At 45.0% G+C, this 25,124-nt stretch overlaps 1 protein-coding gene across 3 annotated transcripts in view; it reads right to left on the reverse strand.

Annotated features, from left to right (window-relative positions):
• dlgap1b (discs, large homolog-associated protein 1b) overlaps positions 1-25,124 on the reverse strand; it is a 56,681-nt gene that overhangs the window by 6,622 nt on the left and 24,935 nt on the right. For all 3 annotated transcript variants that reach the window (XM_079661445.1, XM_079661444.1, XM_079661446.1), the window contains exons 5-7: positions 8,633-8,994; positions 7,756-7,838; positions 967-1,406 (exon numbers count right to left, since the gene is read on the reverse strand). In XM_079661445.1, the coding sequence (XP_079517571.1) occupies positions 967-1,406; positions 7,756-7,838; positions 8,633-8,994 (885 nt within the window). The remainder of the gene's footprint in view (positions 1-966; positions 1,407-7,755; positions 7,839-8,632; positions 8,995-25,124) is intronic.

Here is a 25,124-nt window from a genome sequence, read left to right on the forward strand (position 1 = left end):
TACAGTCTGCCTGAGGCCTGTTTGCTCCGTCTTGAAACATATTTAGATGTGTGTGAACAGACGTGTGTGTATGTGTGTGTCAAGATCAAGTAGCGAGCACAGAGAGAAACCCCTTCAGTGTGTGAGTGTGAGGGTTCATTACCCAGTGTGTCAAAAGGACAGATGTGGTTATTGATAATGTGCACGGTATGTCTGTGGAGGCCAGAGAGCCTGAGAGAGAACAAGCAGCTATTGTGGTCCAATACCAGAACCCTCAAAGCCAGAGGAGAGGAGGACAAGCTGACCTAATAATGGTGTTCAGTTTCATTATTGTTTTTCTGTAACTCTGGAACAACAATTTCCTTCGGGATAAATAAAGTCATATACACCTACTTAAATCGACAATCTTGCACTAATGTACATTTCCCAAAGATATTGAAGTGACTGTTATGTTGTATATATTGTGTCTGTGGGATTGTGGGACCCGGCATTTCGATCTCTCTGTCTGCACACACACTACAAACTGAAAGATTGACAATGAAGGTGACCATAATCGGAGTTAGAACCTGGAATTGTCTTCAAGTCATCAACAATTCAAAACTAAAGTAAAAACAATTATATTTGCAGATTACTCCAGCTAACAGGTATTGGATATTCCCAGTATTGCTTATATATGTATTCACTTTTTTCTTGCCCTAATTTTTATTAGTTTTTTTTCAGTTTTCATTGGTTTTCTTTGTTTCTTTGTATTCCTTAATTTCTATACGATGAAATAAATGCCATTATTATTATATTGATGCTAATGATGATGTATGGGAGGGCTACTCCCCATAAGCTATGCTTCAGCCCTCCCGCTTCTACTAATTCTGTTCATTTGTGTGTATGAATTATACGTTTTTGTTTTTGTTTGGTATTAGTAGAATAAATAAAAATAAAGGTGACTTTGACTAAACTCTGGATTCTCTCCTCCTCCCTGACTGGACTCACTCTCGTCCGGCAGCTCGTTCTCCCTCTCGTCCAGCTCCATCTGTCGACACCACCCCTCCATCCGCTCCACCTCGGCCTGCAGCAGCTTCAGGAACCATCGTCCGTCACGAGGACACACGGACCTCCCCACGTTCTCACAAGTTCCCGCCAAAGTTTCCGCCCCGTCCCCCGGGTCCACGCTGTCCATCCAGGGGTCTGGCGGCGGCAGGATGGACGGGTCGAAGCCCACCTCTCCGTAGTCGTCGGCGGCGCAGGCGTGGTAGTGGTTCCCCGAGCCCTGGATGCTGACGGTGGAGGAAGAGGAGTTGGTGTCTCGGGAGTGTTCTCGAGGCATGGTGGCACAGTGTCGGGGTGATGGGAGCTCCGGGGGGTCCGAGGGGGCGTCGAGGTCCGCCTGAACCGCCGTGGTGACGCTGTTAGAGCGGGTCATCCTGCGGTAACTAGGGAGGAAACAGAGAAGATTTAAAAGAGGCCCAGTTATGCTTTTCAGAGTTTTCCCTCTCTTTTAAGTACCTTCAAATTGTATTTAAGTGAAGTACTTGAGTAAATATACTTAGTTACTTTCCACAACTAGTAGTTAATAGGATAACATCGTGATAAACACAGTTCTTGGAAGTGATCCCAGTGTGAGAACATTTTAAATTATCACAGCAATCTCATCTCTGATAGCGGTGAACAGCTCTTGTAGTGTGGAACGGCTTTTGTGTGTGTTTATGTTTTGTCACCTGGCTCATTCAGAAGCAACAGAGTGTGCAGCCGCCTGTCACTCACACACACACACACACGCACACACACACACACACACACACACACACACACACACACACACACACACACACACACACACACACACACACACACACACACACACACACACACACACACACACACAACCCCTGAGTACAGCTGGGTGTGTCGTGTCGTATTTGGCTCAGAGGCTCTGTGCCGCTTGACGTTGCCAAGTCCCTCTGCACTATGTGCCACAGCGCGCACACACACACACACACACACACACACACACACACACACACACACACACACACACACACACACACACACACACACACACACACACACACACACACACACACACACACACACACACACACACACACACACACACACACACACACACACACACACACACACACACACACACACACGTGCAAAGATTACATCTAAACATACACAAACACATTTGGCTGTGGAGCAGCTCTCCATCCCAGTAATGAATGGGAAGCCAGAGGAAAATGAAACAACTTGCCAGCAGTCTGATCGCTGCAAGATCACAACTCAGAGTGGTTCATATTTTATTAACTCATACAAAGAGATACAGTCAGATCAGCATTTATAACAAAGTGATACAAGAGAAAGAGCACACTAATCCCTGTCCTCATGGCACACTTTAAAGACGCGATATGATGCTTTGGGGGTTTCCCTTCCCTGTAGGTTTGTGTGGTCTGCAAAGGAACCCTTTATTCTGGAACATATTGACTTCACTATGTGTCACTCACACTTCTATTGGCTAGCGTTTCAACACATTGTACGTGATAGGCTAAGGGGCGGGACATCTCTAAGCTGGTTGACCAATCACAACAGAGCCGACCAGCTAACCAATCAGAGCAGACTGGGCTCTGGTTTCAGACAGAGGGGGAAAAGAGGTGCTGCAGCACAGACAGTATGAGAACAATAGAGAGCTTTTTGAACATTAAAACATGGAGACGTGTCCCAGTAGAGACACTACACACACACACACACACACACACACACACACACACACACACACACACACACACACACACACACACACACACACACACACACACACACACACACACACACACACACACACACACACACACACACACACACACACACACACACACACACACACACACACACACACACACACACACACACACACACACCTGCCTGAAGCGCGACACACACATCTGATCACGTCTCCAGCAAACACTCCTCCTCCAAGCTACAGCCATTCATCTCTAACTCCCCGTTTCTCATTCATCTTCCCTGAACAGAAAAGCAGACCGCAAAGGGAGTGGCTAGATCAAACACGGTGCGAGTGTGTGTGTGTGTGTGTGTGTGTGTGCTTTACGTGAGTGTGTGTGAAGAACAGTTAAAGAGTAACTCCTCCGTGCAGGTGTTCAGTTCTAATGACCTCAGCCTGCCTCTCTATCAGCCGGCTAACAACTTCCTGCAGGGGCCAGGCCAAACAAAGCAGACAGAGACGAGACATATCAACACGAGGAGAACGAGGAGGTGTGGTTAGAGAGAAACCACTACTATCCAGGAGAGACTGCTAATCAGAAGCAGGTTTATTGCTTTAGTGGAACAGCAAGAGAGAACTACAACAGCTTTGAGGCAATACGTTGTAAGAAAAGGAACAAAAATACAACTTTTAATACAAAAAAATATTCTAAAAAGAAAGAATTGAACATAAAAATATACTAATTACAAGGAAATTGTGAAATAATACAGTCAATGAAATGGTGGATAGCTGTGCAGATTTTAAAAGAGGTTGTGTCATCAGGGAAATATTCAGAGGGGTGTGTGACGGAAAGTTGTAAATCAAAGAGGTTTCTACAAAATAAATGTTCCTATTTTTTGCACCGAAAATGTCTCAAATTAAAAACACAAGGACATCCTGATGCGTCCATAAGCAGCCTGGCGTCTCATTTAGATATGAAAGGTGGTCCAGTGATAGTTGGAGGACAGTGTCTGTCTATTACTGTGACATTTAAAGTTTGCTGAGGACTCTTGTTTGTTTGTCTTTTCCCGGTAATGACAAACCCTCAGTAGGGCGGGACACAAATGAAAAGACAGGGAGGTCTGAGCTGTCATTTACTTTTCAAGATGGCCGGGAATATGGTTTAGTGGCTAAGATGATGAGCAATGCCCCACTTCCCTCTGTGTCTGCAAACCCATCTGCTGACCACCATCAAATAAACCTGTAAGACCCAAAAAGTGAAATCAAGCCATTAAATTCCACCAAATTTTAAACTCACAGTATATTTTTTGCTTCCATATCCGTTTTTTAAAAAGATTTTACTAGACTAGATCTTTGTAAAGTCTTTAAAAGTTGGCATTAAATTAGTTTTAATCTCCCAACTAATCACAAATCTGTGTAAAGACAAGCATGTTGTTGTGTTCTCCTCTTATTTCCACTCCCTCTCAGTTACTCATAGTTCAAACAGCGAGGTGAGGTTATGACCTGCATACACACACACACACACACACACACACACACACACACACACACACACACACACACACACACACACACACACACACACACACACACACACACACACACACACACACACACACACACACACACACACACACACACACACACACACACACACACACACACACACACACACACACACACACACACACACACACACACACACACACACACAATTCTGGAGCTTGGCACTCTCACTGTCTGGGAATCTAATGTAGACCTCCCAAGTACACACACACACACACTCATGCATGGTACAACACACACTCGTATGCATGCCAACAAGCAAAGATGCACCAACAACTCCCCCCGACTGCCAAACATTAACCAGGGAACGCTCCGGCTGCACAGCATGGAGCCTCTGCAGGATCTAAGGTGTCTGCGGGAGTTAATATTTGACTTGGCGGCTCGGGGGAACTCAGAGCTTGGTCAGTCAGCTGAGACCGCCCCCTTTCAGAAAGCCCCTCACATTCCCTGACACAGTGTGAGTGTGTTTTGGACTCAGCCCTCACTGTGACCTTTGATTAAAGGTGATGTCTCTCTGAATTCCCGTAGCATGCCTCGGCTGCAGCGGGAAAACCAGCAGAAGCAGCAGAAGCAGCAGGAGCAGCAGCACGGCGGCTAAGTGTGTCCTCGGAGAACAGAAGGGCAGTGTTTTCACCGAGGAAAACCAAAGAGGACAAAGAGAGAAACCAGAAATGCCCGAGAGTCTCAGCAGAGGCTCCACTACATGCATTTAATACATTTAGTTACTTCTCAGATGTGGATGAATGATGTGAAATCTAATCAAGTGTTGAATCAGACTTTAGTTCCACCTGGAGTAAATCCACCAGCTACCCTGCAGTATACAAAGTCATTCAAACTAGCTGCACCTTTACCAGCTTTGAGAACACTTTCATGATCAGTCATTATAAAACATATCATATATATTATTCTGAAATGGACCAATCTGCACAACGACTACTTTTACTGTCTCTACTTTCACTATATTTTGATGAGAACACTTTTCTACTTTCACTTGAGGAACATTTTGAATGCAGGACTTTTACTGTAACAGAGTATTCCTACACTCTGGTACTTCTACTTTTACTCAAGTACGAGATCTGAGTACTTCTACTTTTACTCAAGTACAAGATCTGAGTACTTCTACTTTTACTCAAGTACAAGATCTGAGTACTTCTACTTTTACTCAAGTACAAGATCAGAGTACTTCTACTTTTACTCAAGTACAAGATCTGAGTACTTCTACTTTTACTCAAGTACAAGATCTGAGTACTTCTACTTTTACTCAAGTACAAGATCTGAGTACTTCTACTTTTACTCTAGTACAAGATCTGAGTACTTCTACTTTTACTCAAGCCAAAGATCTGAGTACTTCTACTTTTACTCAAGTACAAGATCTGAGTACTTCTACTTTTACTCAAGAACAAGATCTGAGTACTTCTACTTTTACTCAAGAACAAGATCTGAGTACTTCTGACTGCAGAGAGAGAGAGAGAGAGAGGGAGAGAGAAATAGAGGGAGAGAGAGAGAGGGAGAGAGAGAGAGAGAGGGAGAGGGAGAGAGAGAGAGAGAGAGAGAGAGAGAGAGAGAGAGAGAGGGAGAGGGAGAGAGAGAGAGAGAGAGAGAGGGAGAGAGGGAGAGTATCTGACAGCACAGCAGAGCTAAACAAACTCTATAAAACTCCCTCCCTTTTCTCTCCCACACACAAACAGCCTGAATCACAATGACTGCATCAACAGATGGCTGTCAACTCACCCCAAACCCCCCCCCCCCTTCCCAAAACCCAGCACCACATCCTCTGGGCCCAGCTGTCACTTGGGGCCCCTTTTTGGGGGGGCTCTGACGCCAAAACTACCATGAAGTGGGCCAAGCTGCTACAGGGAAGCCAGTTTACTACACACTACACACTACACACTACTCGCTACACACTACACACTACACACTACACACTACACGCTACACACTACACGCTACACACTACACACTACACGCTACACACTACACGCTACTCGCTACACACTACACACTACACGCTACACACTACACACTACACGCTACACGATACACACTACACACTACACACTATACACTACACACACTACACACACACACTACACACTACACACAGTACACACTACACACTACACACTACACACACTACACACACTACACACCACACACTACACACAGTACACAGTACACAGTACACACTACACGCTACACACTACACACTACACACACTACACACTACACACTACACGCTACACGATACACACTACACACTACACACTATACACTACACACACTACACACACACACTACACACTACACACAGTACACACTACACACTACACACTACACACACTACACACTACACACAGTACACACTACACGCTACACACTACACACTACACACTACACACTACACACTACACACTCCACACCTCCCTGTCTCCAAAAGTCCATGGTTGTGGTTGAATTGTCCAAAACCAGCAAAATCCACTTCTCCATGTCTCTTCTACATCAACATGTGTCCCCTCTTCTCCATGTCTCTTCTACATCAACATGTGTCCCCTCTTCTCCATCAACATGTGTCCCTTCTTCTTCATGTCTCTTCTACATCAACATGTGTCCCCTCTTCTTCATGTCTCTTCTACATCAACATGTGTCCCCTCTTCTTCATGTCTCTTCTACATCAACATGTGTCCCCTCTTCTTCATGTCTCTTCTACATCAACATGTGTCCCCTCTTCTTCATGTCTCTTCTACATCAACATGTGTCCCCTCTTCTCCATGTCTCTTCTACATCAACATGTGTCCCCTCTTCTCCATGTCTCTTCTACATCAACATCTTTCCCCTCTTCTCCATGTCTCTTCTACATCAACATGTGTCCCCTCTTCTCCATGTCTCTTCTACATCAACATGTGTCCCCTCTTCTCCATGTCTCTTCTACATCAACATGTGTCCCCTCTTCTTCATGTCTCTTCTACATCAACATGTGTCCCCTCTTCTCCATGTCTCTTCTACATCAACATGTGTCCCCTCTTCTCCATGTCTCTTCTACATCAACATGTTTCCCCTCTTCTCCATGTCTCTTCTACATCAACATGTGTCCCCTCTTCTCCATGTCTCTTCTACATCAACATGTGTCCCCTCTTCTCCATGTCTCTTCTACATCAACATGTGTCCCCTCTTCTTCATGTCTCTTCTACATCAACATGTGTCCCCTCTTCTCCATGTCTCTTCTACATCAACATGTGTCCCCTCTTCTCCATGTCTCTTCTACATCAACATGTGTCCCCTCTTCTTCATGTCTCTTCTACATCAACATGTGTCCCCTCTTCTCCATGTCTCTTCTACATCAACATGTGTCCCCTCTTCTCCATGTCTCTTCTACATCAACACGTGTCCCCTCTTCCTCATGTCTCTTCTAGAGACGAGTGAAACCCAGATCTCCGCGTCCTCCCTCCCTCCCTAGTTTCACTTTGAAACCCTTCCTCCTCTTCCTCTCTACTCACCATCGCTCATCCTCCACCTGGATTCCTATCGACTGGAACTTCGACGGTTCCTCCGTTGGCTCTTCTTCTTCCTCCGGGTCCACCTGAGAGGAGGAGGGGGAGAAACTGTCAGAACTATCTTAAGTTTAAACTAGTTATATTTCAGAGCAGATCCCCGTCTTCTTCGCTGCTTTTGTGGCAGACTACAGCGCCACCTACAGGCCTGGCATATGTACTACAGCGTCTCCAGCGCTTTCGAGCGGCAATGGCCGGCCGTGGCCCAACCTCTCATTCCCCTGAGAGGTGGAGAGTTGACCACTAAGCGGAGCAGCCCTTTTGTGACGTAGAAAATAATTCAAATCTGGATCAGTCTGTATCAGATCCGTTCCAGCCCCTTTTTTTTTTAGAGATTTGGGTATGGAGGGAAAGAGAGAGGGTTGTGTTTTCTGACACGTATAAAAGACGTACAAAAGTGCATTTTGCATGATAGGTCCCCTTTAAGTTTAAACTAGTTATATTTCAGAGCAGAAACCCCGCCTGAAACCCAGAGACGTTTTATGAGAAATGGCAGCCATTTATATCATATATTAATTCATTGAAAGTCCTCCCCCCTGACTGAGTTTATACGTCCCCCCTCTAGTTATTCTTTTTTTTAAATTTATTTTGTATTTCTATCTTAATTTTTCATGTTTTTAATTAATTATTATTATTATTTTAGATCTTTATCATGTGAAATGTATCAGGATGTGTAAGCGATGCAATGCTGTGACCAACTGTCCAGTTATTGTGAGGGTGGGGGGATTCTCTTTGTTTTCTTATATGTAACAAATGCTGTTGTATTGTCTGTTAAATCTGCACTCCTTAATAAAGTAATTAAAACCCCGCCTGGTGCACGAACCTGGATCCCAATGGAGAGGCACTTGCGGAGCGCCTCCCTCTGCGCCTTGCTGTCTCCGGTGGACGTGGATGTGGATGTTGATGTGATGGTGCTGTTGGAGACGTGCTGGCTGGCGGGGCCGTGCACCTGAGCGTTGGCCGCCTCGATGGCCGCCGTCAGCGCCTTCATGGAGTCGATGCTCTCCGTGGAGTTGGAGAGGCCCGGCTGGGAGCTGATGCCCGAGCGGGGGCCAGAGTCCATGTAGGCGTCCTGGGCCGACTCGGTGCTGCTCTGAGCCGTGATGGAGATGAAGGGTTTGGACGGGGTGGTGCGGGGGGGCACCGGGGGGGGCGTCTTCTTGTAGGTGGTGATGCATGATGACACTATAGGGAGGAAACAGAGAGCGCGAGAGAGAGAGAGAGAGAGAGAGAGCGAGAGAGAGAGAGATAATAAATCAATAATATGTAAACATTTGAAATGTATGTTAATGTTGTTAATTATTTTGTATTGTGATGCTTTGGCAACATTGTTTAATTTAACTTTCATGCCAATAAAGCCCCTTTGAATTGAATTGAATTGAATTGAATTGAATTGAGAGAGCGAGAGAAAGCGAGAGAGAGAGAGAGAGCGAGAGAGAGAGAGCGAGAGAGAGCGAGAGAGAGAGAGAGCGAGAGAGAGAGAGAGCGAGAGAGAGAGAGCGAGAGAGAGAGAGAGCGAGAGAGAGAGAGCGAGAGAGAGCGAGAGAGAGAGAGCAAGAGAGAGAGAGAGCGAGAGAGAGCGAGCGAGAGAGAGCGAGAGAGAGTGAGCGAGAGAGAAAGCGAGAGAGGGAGAAAGAGAGAGAGCGAGAGCGAGAGAGCGAGAGAGCGAGAGAGAGAGAGTGAGCGAGAGAGAGAGCGAGAGAGAGAGAGAGAGAGTGTGTTTTATTGGTTTGCACAGTTTTAAAAGCACGCAAATATAACAGAAAACCAAAAAGGTAAACATTGCAGAAAGAGGCTGCATTGGGCTTATTTGGAGCATCCTCCTGAATAGTGTTCAAAATCACAATTTGGTATAAAACAAAAGTAATTAAAAAATATAATAATAACATAATATACACAAATCAATAATGTAGGCAAACTTTAAGAACAGCCTATATCGTAAAAACATCAACTAATCACCTGTAAAATGTGAATATGAAAGGTGTGTGTGTGGTTTTATGAAAAGGCCGTTTTTAAATTGCAGAAAAAATATTTCAGGCCTTGTTTTTATAGAGACAGTATTTTGTTATGTGTGAAAAGCCAGTCCAGATTTGTTCTACTCCTACATCAGATGGAGAACCTGCAATAACCAGAACTACGATAGAAATGGTAAAAATATCAGGGATGAAAGGATGGATGCATACATTAATGGGAAACAACAATTAAAAACATTTCAATTACAAGTGAACCCCTGTCTGAGAGGAAAAATACTTTGCTGCCGGCTGACACTCTGACAGTTTTCCCAGAGGTCTTAGCTCCCTGGAGTCAGAACGGACAGTAGATTAGGGGCAACTTTAACAAATCTGAGCCTCGTCTGGTAATAGGATTAGTTCGTCAGCCACTTGACCCACTGATCTAGAAGATTAATCTCTGTGCGTACTGACTGTACGCATCAAAAATAATATGATGGTGTCCAGTTTAAACCCTGCTGTTGTCTGCACGCACTATTCATGTGTACTATTAATCACTATGTAACACTCGCTCTCCTATTGGCTAGCGCTCCAACACATTGTACGTGATAGGCTAAGGGGCGGGACATCTCTAAGCTGGTTGACCAATCACAACAGAGCTAACCAGCTAACCAATCAGAACAGACTGGGCTCTGGTTTCAGAGAGACACTACATGCTGATATACACCTGAAGATCAGCAGGAGAGGACTCTTTAAAGTAGAGACACTACATACTGATATACACCTGAACATCAGCAGGAGGGGACTCTTTAAAGTAGAGACACTACATACTGATATACACCTGAACATCAGCAGGAGGGGACTCTTTAAAGTAGAGACACTACATACTGATATACACCTGAACATCAGCAGGAGAGGACTCTTTAAAGTAGAGACACTACATACTGATATACACCTGAACATCAGCAGGAGAGGACTCTTTAAAGTAGAGACACTACATACCGATATACACCTGAACATTAGCAGGAGAGAACTCTTTAAAGTAGAGACACTACATACTGATATACACCTGAACATCAGCAGGAGAGGACTCTTTAAAGTAGAGACACTACATACTGATATACACCTGATCATCAGCAGGAGGGGACTCTTTAAAGTAGAAACACTACATACTGATATACACCTGAACATCAGCAGGAGAGGACTCTTTAAAGTAGAGACACTACATACTGATATACACCTGAACATTAGCAGGAGAGAACTCTTTAAAGTAGAGACACTACATACTGATATACACCTGAACATCAGCAGGAGAGGACTCTTTAAAGTAGAGACACTACATACTGATATACACCTGAACATCAGCAGGAGAGGACTCTTTAAAGTAGAGACACTACATACTGATATACACCTGAACATCAGCAGGAGAGGACTCTTTAAAGTAGAGACACTACATACTGATATACACCTGAACACCAGCAGGAGAGGACTCTTTAAAGTAGAGACACTACATACTGATATACACCTGAACATCAGCAGGAGAGGACTCTTTAAAGTAGAGACACTACATACTGATATACACCTGAACATCAGCAGGAGAGGACTCTTTAAAGTAGAGACACTACATACTGATATACACCTGAACATCAGCAGGAGAGGACTCTTTAAAGTAGAGACACTACATACTGATATACACCTGAACATGAACTTAATACATCCTCTTTAAATGTACTGACTCACAAGCCTCTGTTGGAAAATACCAGCAGACAAAAAACACAGCCTGTCTAAAGAAAGAAACATCCTAACTTAATTATGTCTTGGAATCTCTTTCCTGTCCCGCTGCCATCACCTAAGCCAGGTCTCCCTCTCCCTCTCTCTCTCCCTCTCCCTCCCTCTCTCTGCAGCTAAACCAGGACACAGGGATCCCTATTAATCCCTACGGTAGAAAATAAACATCCTCCCGTGGCTGGATGTCTGCTCTGTGTGTGCAGCATAAACAGCCATGTCTAAAACTATTAGAGCTTGATGGTGTTTCCTTTGTGTCCTGCCACTTCACTGACAGCTACAGAGAGGCTCCAACACACTGAGGAGGCGCTGATTTCATCCTCTCCGTGTGTCAGAGTCATCTCCCTCTGATCCTAGGTGAGATTTCTGTCAAGTTTTGACAAGCTGGAGAGTCAGACGGGATGAATGCTCGTGTTGAGATGAGATCACAGTTGCTAAGATGCCTTTGATGGTGTGGTAACGAGCCACAAGACAAAAGAAGAAGATGATGACATACTGTAGCTCCCTCTCCGGCTGAATGTCTCATGCTTTCAGGGATACTGTAGATGCAGGAGTTACTGCCAAACACAACATCTGAGCAGCTTCTGCACAGATGTTTGGGGGAATATGATCGACATCTTCAGAAAGGTTACAGAAAGACACATCCATTCATACAGAGGGCGAGGTCCTGCCCCTATCAGGCGCTGAGGTTTAGAGAGGATTCCATCTAAAAGCCACAAATGTGTGTGTGTGTGTGTGTGTGTGTGTGTGTGTGTGTGTGTGTGTGTGTGTATTTGTATCAGGCAACAGAAGGGTTAAAGATTCAGGGTTTCCATGTTTGAAACAGGAGAAGGTTTAGCTGTCACTGAGAAAGCCAGACACGCCGCAGAATGACAGAGGAAAGAGGAAAGAGGGGGGGGGGGGGGGGGGGTTTGAACGCCAAGACAGGTTAAGTAAACACACTCAGAGTCAGAACATGCCCACACACACACACACACACACACACACACACACACACACACACACACACACACACACACACACACACACACACACACACACACACACACACACACACACACACACACACACACACACACACACACACACACACACACACACACACACACACACACACACACACTTTCAGCCTCTCCACATCAAGGCAGACCACAGGCTTCCTGTCACTGATACGCTGATACGCTCTCCGTCCACCAAGACACTTGGATGTGTAAAAAGACAAACATTTTAGTGTTTGCAGACCATTTACGTGCACACACAAACACACTAAAAGGACGGGAAAACGCCCAAAAACAGGAAAAAAGGGGAAATCGGTAGAACTAGTTATTTCCAGTTTGACATTAGTGAGGGGGAATCTGACCAAAACAAATCTCCTGATGGAACAAGGAGACGTTTCCAGGTTGCACAGAAATGATAAGAACATGGTTTGATCCCCCTGTCTGCATCACACAGCTCCACTGCCCTGGACCACACACACACACACACACACACACACACACACACACACACACACACACACACACACACACACACACACACACACACACACACACACACACACACACACACACACACACACACACACACACACACACACACACACACACACACACACACACACTTGGAATGTGTTGCAGGAATCCTTCAGACCCTTAAGGAGGAATGTGGAAAACTCTCTCCAGCAGCAGCAGCGGCGGATGAACACAGAAACTCCATAATATCGAGCTTTGATCACAGAAAGAGAAAGACGTCATTCAAAATCTCCCGTGAACCGAGAACAACTTCCTCACTTCACGGAGAAGGGGAGCTGCACAGAGGTAGGAGCAGCCTGCTGCGAGCATTGTCATCCCAAAGAGAAGAGTTTGTGAATGACAAAACTCCACTGGCCCTCTGCCAAATCCTCCTTTTGACTAACACTTCAAAAGTCCCATGCCGACATGGCGGTGTGAATAGCAGCTCCTCTGGGCTCGATCATAATCAAAGGAAGCTCTGGAGACAAAGCAACGTCTCCATTCATTCTCCTGCCTCCTGAACAGAAACACACTGGCTGGTAAAGTCTTTAAAGAGCTGCTGATCAGCGGGTGGATCCCAGGTGTTTCAGATCAGAATCCACAGAGGGGACGTTCACATTGTGGATCTTAGAACAGCCATCTCCCTTGAAACGTTTAAAAGCTCATTAAAAACCTTTTTAATACTGCTTTTAAATTGGGTTGAATTCTCACTGGTATCATTGTCCATGTTTTAATTGTTTTATTTGAACATATTTTAATTTCTTGTCATTCATTAGGATCACTGAAGATGTTTTATATTGGTCTGTATTTATTTTAATATTATTTTAATATTGTTGTTGTGTTTTCTGTAAAGCACTTTGGGCTACAAAGAACACAAACAAACAATAACAAGGACTAAAGTAATCCCCTACATTCACTGCCAGTGAGCCTCATACACACGATTATTCATCAGGAACATTGTGAGATGAATACATCTATATTTCAGTCAGACAACTCACGTGTTTCTTTAACATGTTTATTAGAAGCAGCATGTAGTTTGAGGGGTGGTGGTGGGGCAGCGAGCAGCAGCGACGTAGCGGTAGCAGCAGCAAGCAAAGCATAGAGAGAGATCTGGCTGGTTAGATAGAGACATATTAAGGAGACTCTGGTTGGTTGTTTGTAGAGTGGCAAGGGGCGTTATGTATGAATGCAGCATGAGTGCTCGAGTTGAATGCCTGAACTAGCTCGCAGGCTCTGCCCCATGCGTGTAATACAGATACATACATGCTTCTTCTCAATAAAATATTTGAAACGAGATGGAGACCATGTCCATGTTACCGAGCACATTGTAATCTGTATCTGTGTGATACTTCAAAGAGGCGAACGTACAGTATCGGGCTGCCTCGCGCCGGGGGCCAAGGGCAAATCCAGCATCCAAACAAATACAAAAGGGCCCAGAAAAAAAAGGGGGGGGGGGGGGGTCAGTTTGGGGAACATTGACAGCTGAGCCCAGCTGCACTGTGTTTGGGATGAGGGTCTGCCGGAGGGGAGAGGATGAATAAGACTGAGGAGGAGGAGGAGGAGGAGGAGGAGGAGGAGGGTGAGTTACTGCCTGGCTCCGTCTGTCCATTTGACCATCTCTGTCACACACACACACACACACACACACACACACACACACACACACACACACACACACACACACACACACACACACACACACACACACACACACACACACACACACACACACACACACACACACACACACACACACACACACACACACACACACACACACAGCTGGAGTCCTCTGTAATGGGGTCACCATGGAGACTCACAGCAACATGCAGTCAGCTTGGCGTTTTTCCAGCAGCGAGCAGCTTCTGCCGGACGTTTGTTTACACACCTCAACACAGGACAACAGCACAACACAGCGAGTGTAAATTACAAATCAAATGAACACCAGAGAGATTTAGTAAATGAATATCCAATAAGCCCTGAAGCCCGGGCTTTGTGCAGCTGAACTCCACCAACCAGTTTGTCCTCGTCTCAAACGCTTGACACTGGGTTTCCGGGACGCTGTCAGGAGATAACAATAAACGGAGAGTTTCACACAGGGTGACATTACACTGCTGTGGGCAACAACAATGCAGAAATATGAGGCACATTGTGAGGAAGTCAACACAGGCTCCCACGAGTTACTGTAAAGAAATGAGTTACAAAAAGGCTGGAGTTGGAAGGTCTTAGAATCAAAATATAGTTATTCAAAGTTAGAGTACTCGTTGTGCAAGTAGATAACTAGAGATGTCCCGATCCGATCACGTGATCTTTTTTTTTTTTTTTTTTTTAAATACTTTTTTTAAATTTTGTATTCAATGTCACAAAACAAAAATGACCATGTTCACGTCTTAAAGTCATCTTGAGGCCTTAGTTTTGGTTTCAAATTACAGAACATCATGTATGTGTTGCTTCTTTGGGGCTTGTTTTCAGAGACCTGCTTATTTCTCTCAAATCTGGCAACAGAGTGGGCAGGGCGCAGTGTCTAATTGTAGCAGTAAGCTAACGAGTACTGAAAGCTTTATTTAGTTTTGATCCAATGCTGCACAACTGAACTGATCCAATGCTGCTGTGAAAGAAAGAAGCTATATCCATGTTGGATAGAATATCCAATTTAAATAAAAAAATAACCTTATGCATTGCATAAAGATCGGATCGGGAAAAATCGGTATCGGCAAATTCTCAAAATCAAATGATCGGAATCGGATCGGGAGCAAAAAAAGGTGATCGGGACCTCCCTATAGATAACAGTGTAAAAAGAGTTAAAAAGTACAATATTTGCCTCGGAAATGTAGCGAAAAGAAGAATAAAGTAGCGTCAAATGGAAATACTTAAGTAAATATGTCAATACTTGAGTACATGTCATTCCTCCACTTAGCAAAGTAAGCTAAGATAGGTTTGTGTCTCGTCACTTATCACTGCTAATCGACTAATACTGCAGAGACACAACAAGCCCTGCACACACAGCGTATACAATGGTTCTTTAAAAGCCGTCTGAGGCCCCTGAACGCCTCACAGAGACCCTCATGTCAGTCTGCGCCTCTCACAGAGGTCAGAGGTCACCAGAGAGGGTTTCTGCTCTCCAGATGCCTGAACTCTCTCAGACACAATAGCCCGTGTGTGAAGGGAACATGGAAGCAGTATATATAGCATGTGTGAGTGCTGGTGAGCGGGGGAGTTTCAGTGCAAATGGACCCAGTGTTGTAAACATCCTGCAGACACATAAGCATGCATATCAGCGGAGCATTTGTAGAATATGCCTTTACTCCAGCAGCACTATCACAAAGTCGTGTCAACAGAGGGAAGCTGGCACTGTGTCTCCTGAACCTGATAACAGTGTGTTTACAACTGTCAGTCGCCTCTAAATCTGGCAGGCAGCTGCTGGCTGTTAGGCAATAGATTCACTTCACTTAACCCACTTTCCTAAGCTTCAAGCTCACACAGCCTGGTTACCTGCATTCCTGTTTTATGGCCCGACGCTCTGTCAATCAGTGACAGGCCGGGAGAGACACGCTGAGAGGGGAAAACCAACGGGGCGGGGAAATAAATCATTTTCAAAAGCACTTTGCATTTATTCAAGATCCCTGCTACCTTGAAGGTGCAGTGTTTTGAAGTTAGGAGGAAGTAACACTTGAAATAAGTAACGGATTCTTTTTATACAACGGACCAAAACATTGGGAGACGTTCAGGATTATAAACCTGGACAACTGTCTCTAAAGTGTTTAATCGGCTTATTTGAACAATGTGATCACAGTTTTCCAGCTTTGTAATCCTGAATGTCACCAAGCGCTCCGGACCCAGCCGTGTGCGTCACTTTTTAGTGTCCCCTGGTCTCCCAGCTGTGTGCGTCACTTTTCACTGTCCCCTGGTCTCCCAGCTGTGTGCGTCACTCTTTAGTGTCCCCTGGTCTCCCAGCTGTGTGCGTTACTTTTTACTGTCCCCTGATCTCCCAGCTGTGTGCGTCACTCTTTAGTGTCCCCTGGTCTCCCAGCTGTGTGTGTCACTTTTTACTGTCCCCTTGTCTCCCAGCTGTGTGCGTTACTTTTTACTGTCCCCTTGTCTCCCAGCTGTGTGCGTCACTTTTTACTGTCCCCTGATCTCCCAGCTGTGTGCGTCACTCTTTACTGTCCCGTTGTCTCCCAGCTGTGTCCGTCACTTCTTACTGTCCCCTGGTCTCCCAGCTGTGTGCGTCACTCTTTAGTGTCCCCTTGTCTCCCAGCTGTGTGCGTCACTTTTTACTGTCCCCTTGTCTCCCAGCTGTGTGCGTCACTTTTTACTGTCCCCTGATCTCCCAGCTGTGTGCGTCACTCTTTACTGTCCCGTTGTCTCCCAGCTGTGTCCGTCACTTCTTACTGTCCCCTGGTCTCCCAGCTGTGTGCGTCACTCTTTAGTGTCCCCTGGTCTCCCAGCTGTGTGTGTCACTTTTTACTGTTCCTTGGTCTCCCAGCTGTGTGCGTCACTTTTTACTGTCCCCTGGTCTCCCAGCTGTGTGCGTCACTCTTTAGTGTCCCCTGGTCTCCCAGCTGTGTGCGTCACTTTTCACTGTCCCCTGGTCTCCCAGCTGTGTGCGTCACTTTTTACTGTCCCCTGTTCTCCCAGCTGTGTGCGTCACTTTTTACTTTTCCCTGGTCTCCCAGCTGTGTGCGTCACTTTTTACTGTCCCCTGGTCTCCCAGCTGTGTGCGTCACTCTTTAGTGTCCCCTGGTCTCCCAGCTGTGTGTGTCACTTTTTACTGTCCCCTTGTCTCCCAGCTGTGTGCGTCACTTTTTACTGTCCCCTTGTCTCACAGCTGTGTGCGTCACTTTTTTACTGTCCCCTGGTCTCCCAGCCGTGTGCGTCACTCTTTAGTGTCCCCTTGTCTCCCAGCTGTGTGCGTTACTTTTTACTGTCCCCTGGTCTCCGTTGTGTTTTGAGCTTCTTGCAGTGATTTGTATTTGCAGTTCTCTGTTTATGCCACACATGTTTTGTCGAGTTGAAGAATAAGTTTCTGAAACCGCCGCGTGTTTCTACTAATTGAAGTGTTTTGTGCCAGCGTACTTTTACATTTCCAAGCACACTTACTCCTATCATCAAGATCAACACTGCAAGATAACATTAGTCAGGTATAATCATCCAGGATTTGCTATAATTATGTAACCCCACAGTTCCCCCTGTGCAGCACTGAGGCCTGGGGGCTAATCTCCTCTTTTACAACATGGCAGTTTCCTCATTAGACCGGCCCTGTGACGCCTCCAGGCCTTTTCCATTGTTCTCTGTTGCTTCTTGGCAAAGGGCTTTACTCTGACTAGTCCTCAGCCACAAGAAGAGACACATCAGCCTTTTGTTTCTGTCAAAAAAGACCTGCCTGCAGGGGGGGTTGAAAGAGACTGGAGCAGAGTCACTGAATGTAAGAGGAGAAGGGAGAGATAAAGAAAGAATAATAGAAGGAGGACGGAGGATAAGTTTGTTTCCTTCAGTCCCTGTACATTCCAGCAGCTTCGTGGGGCATAAACCTGAGCCTTAGCCACAGCGCTAAAGCTAACACGCCCACACATCTCACGCATGCTTTCACTGAACTCATTTCCCACAGCATTGCTCACCGACAGAGCGAGACTCTAGCGGCAGACAGAGTGACACATCGCATGAGCAATGACAGCATGGCAACTGGAGCAAACCGTGGCATACCTAACAGCACCATCATGGGCTCAATAACTTCAACAGGCTTTGTGTAAAGCAGTGACTCTGTCTACATGAATCTGGAGCTGGTTAAAGTGGAGCACACAGAGAAGGAGACGGGGTCACACTGGAGGCATTTTGTGCTGCTAAGTGGATAATACGGCCCACTTAGGACAGACTAAAAATACTCTGCAATGTTGCCCCCCCCACTGTCTCCCCCAAGAGAAAAACAAACATCACAGGCTTTCCTCGAGGACTTAAAGTCTGTGGAGTTACAGAAACCGCAAGCAATGAACTCTGGGATAAAAAAGCAAAGTCACAGCCAGACAGACGAGAAGTCAACTCAGGAATGAGCGTTAAGTGAGGGGGCTGAACACAATGCGGCTGTCATGTCGTTACACGAAGGATCACCGCTCGCTGCAGCCGTTATTTACATATAAATGCAGCAGAGTGTGGTCAAAAGTTCACTGCTGGCTTGATTCATAAAGTGACAGAGGAACAGGAGGGTTTTTACAAGGGTTTGCTCGGCCAGGAATGCCGTCGTGAAACATCAGCGGCGGGTTTTATTCCACTGACTTTTCTCCCCCTGCATTCCTTCCTCCTTTCCCCCCCTGTTGGACGCTCTTTGTCCTGACCACTCGCACATGGAAAGGAGACACTGGCGGTCTTAATCCACCGCCAGAGGCATGCTAAAGCCATCTGGGCCCAAAAGCAAACGTAAGGCCTTCCTATATGAAGAGGCGGGGATGGAAAGAGCAGGGAGAAGAGGGGGAGAGGGAGAAGGTAGGAGGTGTAAGAGGGGCTATGAGGGGGATTTGCAACAAGAACCAGGCTACACTGACGCATACTGTCTTTTGTGGTTTCCAGTCCTGACCCTCTGACCTTAGACATCCTGTTGAACGGGGGGGGGGAGGCGAGATGGTGGCTAAAGGAAATGTATGTATGTGTGTGTGTGTGTGTGTGTGTGTGTGTGTGTGTGTGTGTGTGTGTGTGTGTGTGTGTGTGTGTGTGTGTGTGTGTGTGTGCGTGCGCGGGCGTCACTTTGTTCGGAAAAAGTGGTGGGGACACTTTGTTGAGATTAAAGAAACCACTCCTGAATCAAGAGCCACCCGGAAACTATACATGCACATACACAATACAATGTGTGTGTGTGTGTGTGTGTGTGTGTGTGTGTGTGTGTGTGTGTGTGTGTGTGTGTGTGTGTGTGTGTGTGTGTGTGTGTGTGTGTGTGTGTGCATATAAACATATACTCACAATACTAATACTTACAGTAAACCTTTCTCAAAGTGTTCAGTTCTTTGAGCACGCTATTTTTAGAACAGTTTTAAACAAATGATCCTAATGTAAAGTGGTGGGGACAAAATGGCCCAGTATAAATGAAGCCCATGTGTGTGTTGGTGTGTGTGTGTGTGTGTGTGTGTGTGTGTGTGTGTGTGTGTGTGTGTGTGTGTGTGTGTGTGTGTGTGTGTGTGTGTGTGTGTGTGTGTGTGTGCAGAGATCAGAGTAGGTGCTCTATCTGTCTCTCAGGTGTGAATTCTCACATCCCTCTCTTCCTGCATGTTTACATCCACTCCCTCCACAATCTGCTGGGGGAGGAACAATGGTCTCTCCAGCATTCCCACTCTCCTGCCGAGAGCCTCGTTTGTCTCCCACATTCCTCTACCCATTCATCTCTTTCTCCGGGGGGAGGGGTCTAAGTGTGTCTTAAAAAACCTCTGAGTGGAATCAGCCCTCCCCGTTTTCCTTGGCTAGTGAAGCAGCAAAGCTCAAAGAAAAGGGAGGAGAAAGAGGAGATGCATTCCTGCTCTCCCTCTCGCTGTCTCTCCCAGTGTGTGAGATGTGGCTTAGCTTTAATGACGGGTTGAAAAAAATAAAAATGTGAGGGCTGGGTCTCTTCACACACTCGCTCAGACACACACATTACTGTAGCCGAGTCTGGGACTTTCACAGAGAAGTCTTTAATTTGCTCTGGATCCGAACCTCCCACACTGCACGGCAAAAAACCACCCACTCACACACAGCCTCTGCAGGGGGAGAGCAGCAAGGAGTCTGGCTGTCAAGGACAGGCTCAAACCAGAGCGGGAGGAAGTATCCAGAGGCTTCACTAGAGGCAAAGTACCAAAAGTCATGCATTCAAAACCTTACTTAAGTTCAAAGGTAGTATCAGCAAAATGTTCTTAAAGTATCAAAAGTCAAAGTAGTTATTCTGCAGAAGAATGTCTATATGTGATATGTGAAGAAGCACTTTACTGCTGTTGACATGTTCTGATTGACTTTTTGTCAAATATTTAAATAATTTCACTCTTTTGAGACTTCAACAGTTAGTCCACAGTTACATTTTGTGAGATGCATTTTGTTAAAAGTGGTTGAACATTATTTCCCTTTAAAATGTAGACTGAATGGAAATACTCAAGTACCTCAAAATGGTACTTGGGTAGAGTACTTGAGTAAATGTGCTTAGTTGCTTCCCACCTCTGTCTAAAACATGATGTTTCGTCTCACATCTCTCTCCCTCTCGCAGCCCTGCCCAGCTCCAGCCTGCAGGAGCCATGAGGATCAGCCTCAGTCAACAGTGAGGAAATCCTCCTAGGCTTTGCTTTTCCTTTGCTCCTTCTGATGCCAAAACACAGACAGGAAGAGCAGTGAGTGGGAATGGGAGGGAGAGCAGCCCCTGTCCACCTGATCAGACATGCGCGTTTACATATTAGTCAAACTACTGATTCCCTGTAGCTGGTGTGTGTGTTCTGGCTGCAGAGTGTGTGACAGCGGGGGTCCGATGCCGCAGCCATTCTTTGTGTTTGCTGTCAGCTCCGCCTCTCTTCTGCAGGACGAGAGGAATGAATGACATCCTCTTCCTGTGTCAAGAGATATCCACTCTGTTCTCCTTAAATGGCTGTAATCAAAGCATTCCAGGCCATAACAAGCCGGCACCAATTAAGTCGTAAATGCACGCAAGAGACACCTTACAGCCACGGATAAAAGCTTTAAGTCCTGCAGATTTATCCCACTGACTTTTACTCGGCATGTCCAGGCAGGAAATCACCGTTGATTCAAGTCGGGGAAATGTACAATAATTGCACATGATTGATGGCATGATGCAGCAGTTCCTCTCCAGTGCCCTCAGGTGCCCTTTATCTGCTTCAGGTGCTGCAAGCTGCTTCAGAGGGTTAAGCACTTTTAGGGCCAAATTCAACAATTCTCCAGGTTAAGCACATTTCACTAGCAGCTTCTGAGGCTGTGATGACATCTAGTGACAGATCTTATATTGCAAGACAATCATGTTTCTCCTTTTCTGATGCTTACAGCTATCACAAGAACATGTTACACTTCAAACTCAATTTGACACAGACAGACACGCTAGAAATACATTTTGGGTTTTCCCTTTCCTTGAGTGTGTTCTAAAGGTTTTTGTGCATTTAAAGTGTCTGCAAAGGACTCCTTTGTTTACTTCCATAACACAGTGACATCACTATGGAACACTGCTTCTATTGGCTAGCGCTCCAACACATTGCACTTGATGGGCTAAAGAGCATCTCTAAGCGGTTAACCAATCAAAGCAGACTGGGCTCTGGTTTCAGACAGAGGGTGAAAAGAGGTGCTGCTTTTTGAACATTAAAGCATGGAGACATGTCCCAGTAGAGACACTACATACTGATATAAATCAGTACAGTCTGGAACAACAGGAAGTAAATCCACAGATGTAAGAACTTCTTAATTCAATCTCTCTGCATCTGATGAGCCGTATAAAAGGAGATGCTGAGTGATTTTGTGTCAATGAAAGTGCGACAGGGCAAGTTCCCACTGGCTTGCATTCTCAGACAGTCGTGACAGGATGGAGTAATTACTGAGTGGCTGACACACCAGCATGGTTAGGATTTATCTCCTCCAGGAAGAGAGATAGCCAAATCATAGTTTACCCACATCGAGGCTTAATCCTGCAGCTGCAAATGGAGCAGCCACACACACACACACACTTTAACACCCAAACATGGACACACACCCGCATGCTTACATCTACGTTTGACTGCCAGCTCCACTTTTTCCTCCAAATGTATGCAGTGCGTGTGCTGGTGTGTCACCACATGCCTCGACCCAGCCCTTTGCTTCCTGTCAAACACACCTACTTGCAGGCATCAAAGCATGTGAGATGACAGCATTATGCAGGTGTGTGTGTGTGTGTGTGTGTGTGTGTGTGTGTGTGTGTGTGTGTGTGTGTGTGTGTGTGTGTGTGTCTGTGTGTGTCTGTGTGTGTCTGTGTGTGTCTGAGGAGTTGGAGAGACAGATGACACCAGTTTAATTTATCCCTTCTTTGAGTAATAATTCCACCTCAGAGGATGGCAGCTTTGATCCACAGGTGTATCTCACATGCAGAGGCATACGTTGCTAAGGCAGGGCTTTATATCTGTCCCTGTAATTAACTCCAGAGTGTGTGTGTGTGTGTGTGTGTGTGTGTGTGTGTGTGTGTGTGTGTATATGACAAACATGGCATGAGGGTTTGATGGAGCTCAAAGGAGAATTCCACTTCATCGTTTGATCTCCATGTCTCTCAGGCACGTACATGAAGCAAAGCGCGTGTGTGTCGATCATTATTAAATCATTTCAGACACACACTATAAAAGGTTTATGAGACACAAAGGCGTCTAAAATTATGTTTCAGTGTATTTACAACAACTGAACACGAGAGCCACTGAAAAGGAGAGCTGGGTTTAGTCTAAAACTGGGGATGAAGCTCCCTCTAGTGGCGATACATCAGAATGGAAAAACTGAAAATGAGATTACTGTCAAGTCATAACATTTATTATTAAAAGATATATATAAATAAATGACTAAATAATCACAAATTCTGACCTGTCAAAAATGTTCTCCTGTCAATATCATACATTCAGTACATTTAATAGAAATTGGGAGTGAATTTTTTTTATTATGAAAAATGTAATACATGGTAAAAATGGGAAATAAAGACATTAATGAAATACAAATCCCAAAAAGGTTTCTCCTCTTTATCCAATATCTTTATATTGAAACTACATTTAAAAAAGGGACTTCTTATGAGGATTAACTGGTGATAACACGCTGCAAGGGAAAACCCCCAAAAGCAGACCAGGCCCTCTTTAAAATGTGACTAAGAAACTTCCAGGATTAATATCTCAACAGCTGCTCCTTCACAACTTCTGTCACTTCCGCGACACTTACATAATCTCTCATGACTCTGGCCTACTTGGATGACTTCAGATATGTGTGTGTCCAGTATGTGCGTGTCCATGGCGTGTGTGCTCAGCGGGGTCTTGGAGACTTGTCCGAAAATAGAAAGTAGAAAGCTGGGAGGTGAGCAGGCAATGGCGAGAATAGCATGTTAGCATGACTCACTGAAACACAGATGGTCACTTTGAGACCACATACTGCTAATATGTCAAACAGTAGGATGTTATATAGGGGCCCTACATCTACACAAACAGGCCTCAAACTGGTAGGGGGCACCAGTGATTTCTCCCCACTGAGATGAACCCTATGAGCTTTCATTCCAGGAAGGGGTCCGAAAGAACTGGATCAGAGATATGAAACCGAAATAGCCCGAGAGCTGGAAGGTTATTAACATTTCCCCGGTACAACGAGAGTAGGGGGGAGTATGGGGGAGTATGTAGGTTAAATGTAGGGTTGGGGAGGAACAGATTACATGTTTTCCTATAAATACAATATTTTCTGATCCTAAATATCTTGCTTTCTTCTTTTTGTAAGGTCAAATTGTTCTGACATCTTATTGATATTTATTTGTCTCATTTGATATTGAGGTAATCTAAAAGTTATATTATAATTTATTTTTAAAGGTAAGAAGTAATAAAATATTAAAAGAAACCATTGTTATTTCAAATGATAAATAACTTAGCCCATTTCCATGTGGAGCATGAATAAGCAGAAAGCATGGGATGGGCGCAGAGTGCCACTGTCAAGCACAACACAATAAACAAACTACTTCCGGTTGGGCCTTTCAAAATAATAGTCAGTGACGCACTTTACATTTCACCTGTATTGCATATTATTAATTCATTCAATCAATCTTAACCTAAGAGTGTTGTCTTCTGACTGATGCAGTGGTGTAATGTAACTAAGTACATTTACTCAAGTATTGTACTTACATTACAAATTGAGGTACTTGTACTTTGAGTATGCACATTATACTACTTCACATTTCCACTTCAATACATTTTGTTGGCACATGTTGTACTTTTACCTCAATTACATTCATTTTACCTTCCAGATTAAGGTTATATATACAAAAGACAATACAACACACATTCTATTATATTAGTAAAGGTTAAGCTACACATTAAGTGGTTCAAATAAACCCTAACCTTTACATAGTGTAACATTGAAGTAA

This window comes from Notothenia rossii (genome assembly GCF_949606895.1).
Source record: "Notothenia rossii genome assembly, chromosome: 12".
Lineage (NCBI taxonomy): Eukaryota > Metazoa > Chordata > Actinopteri > Perciformes > Nototheniidae > Notothenia > Notothenia rossii.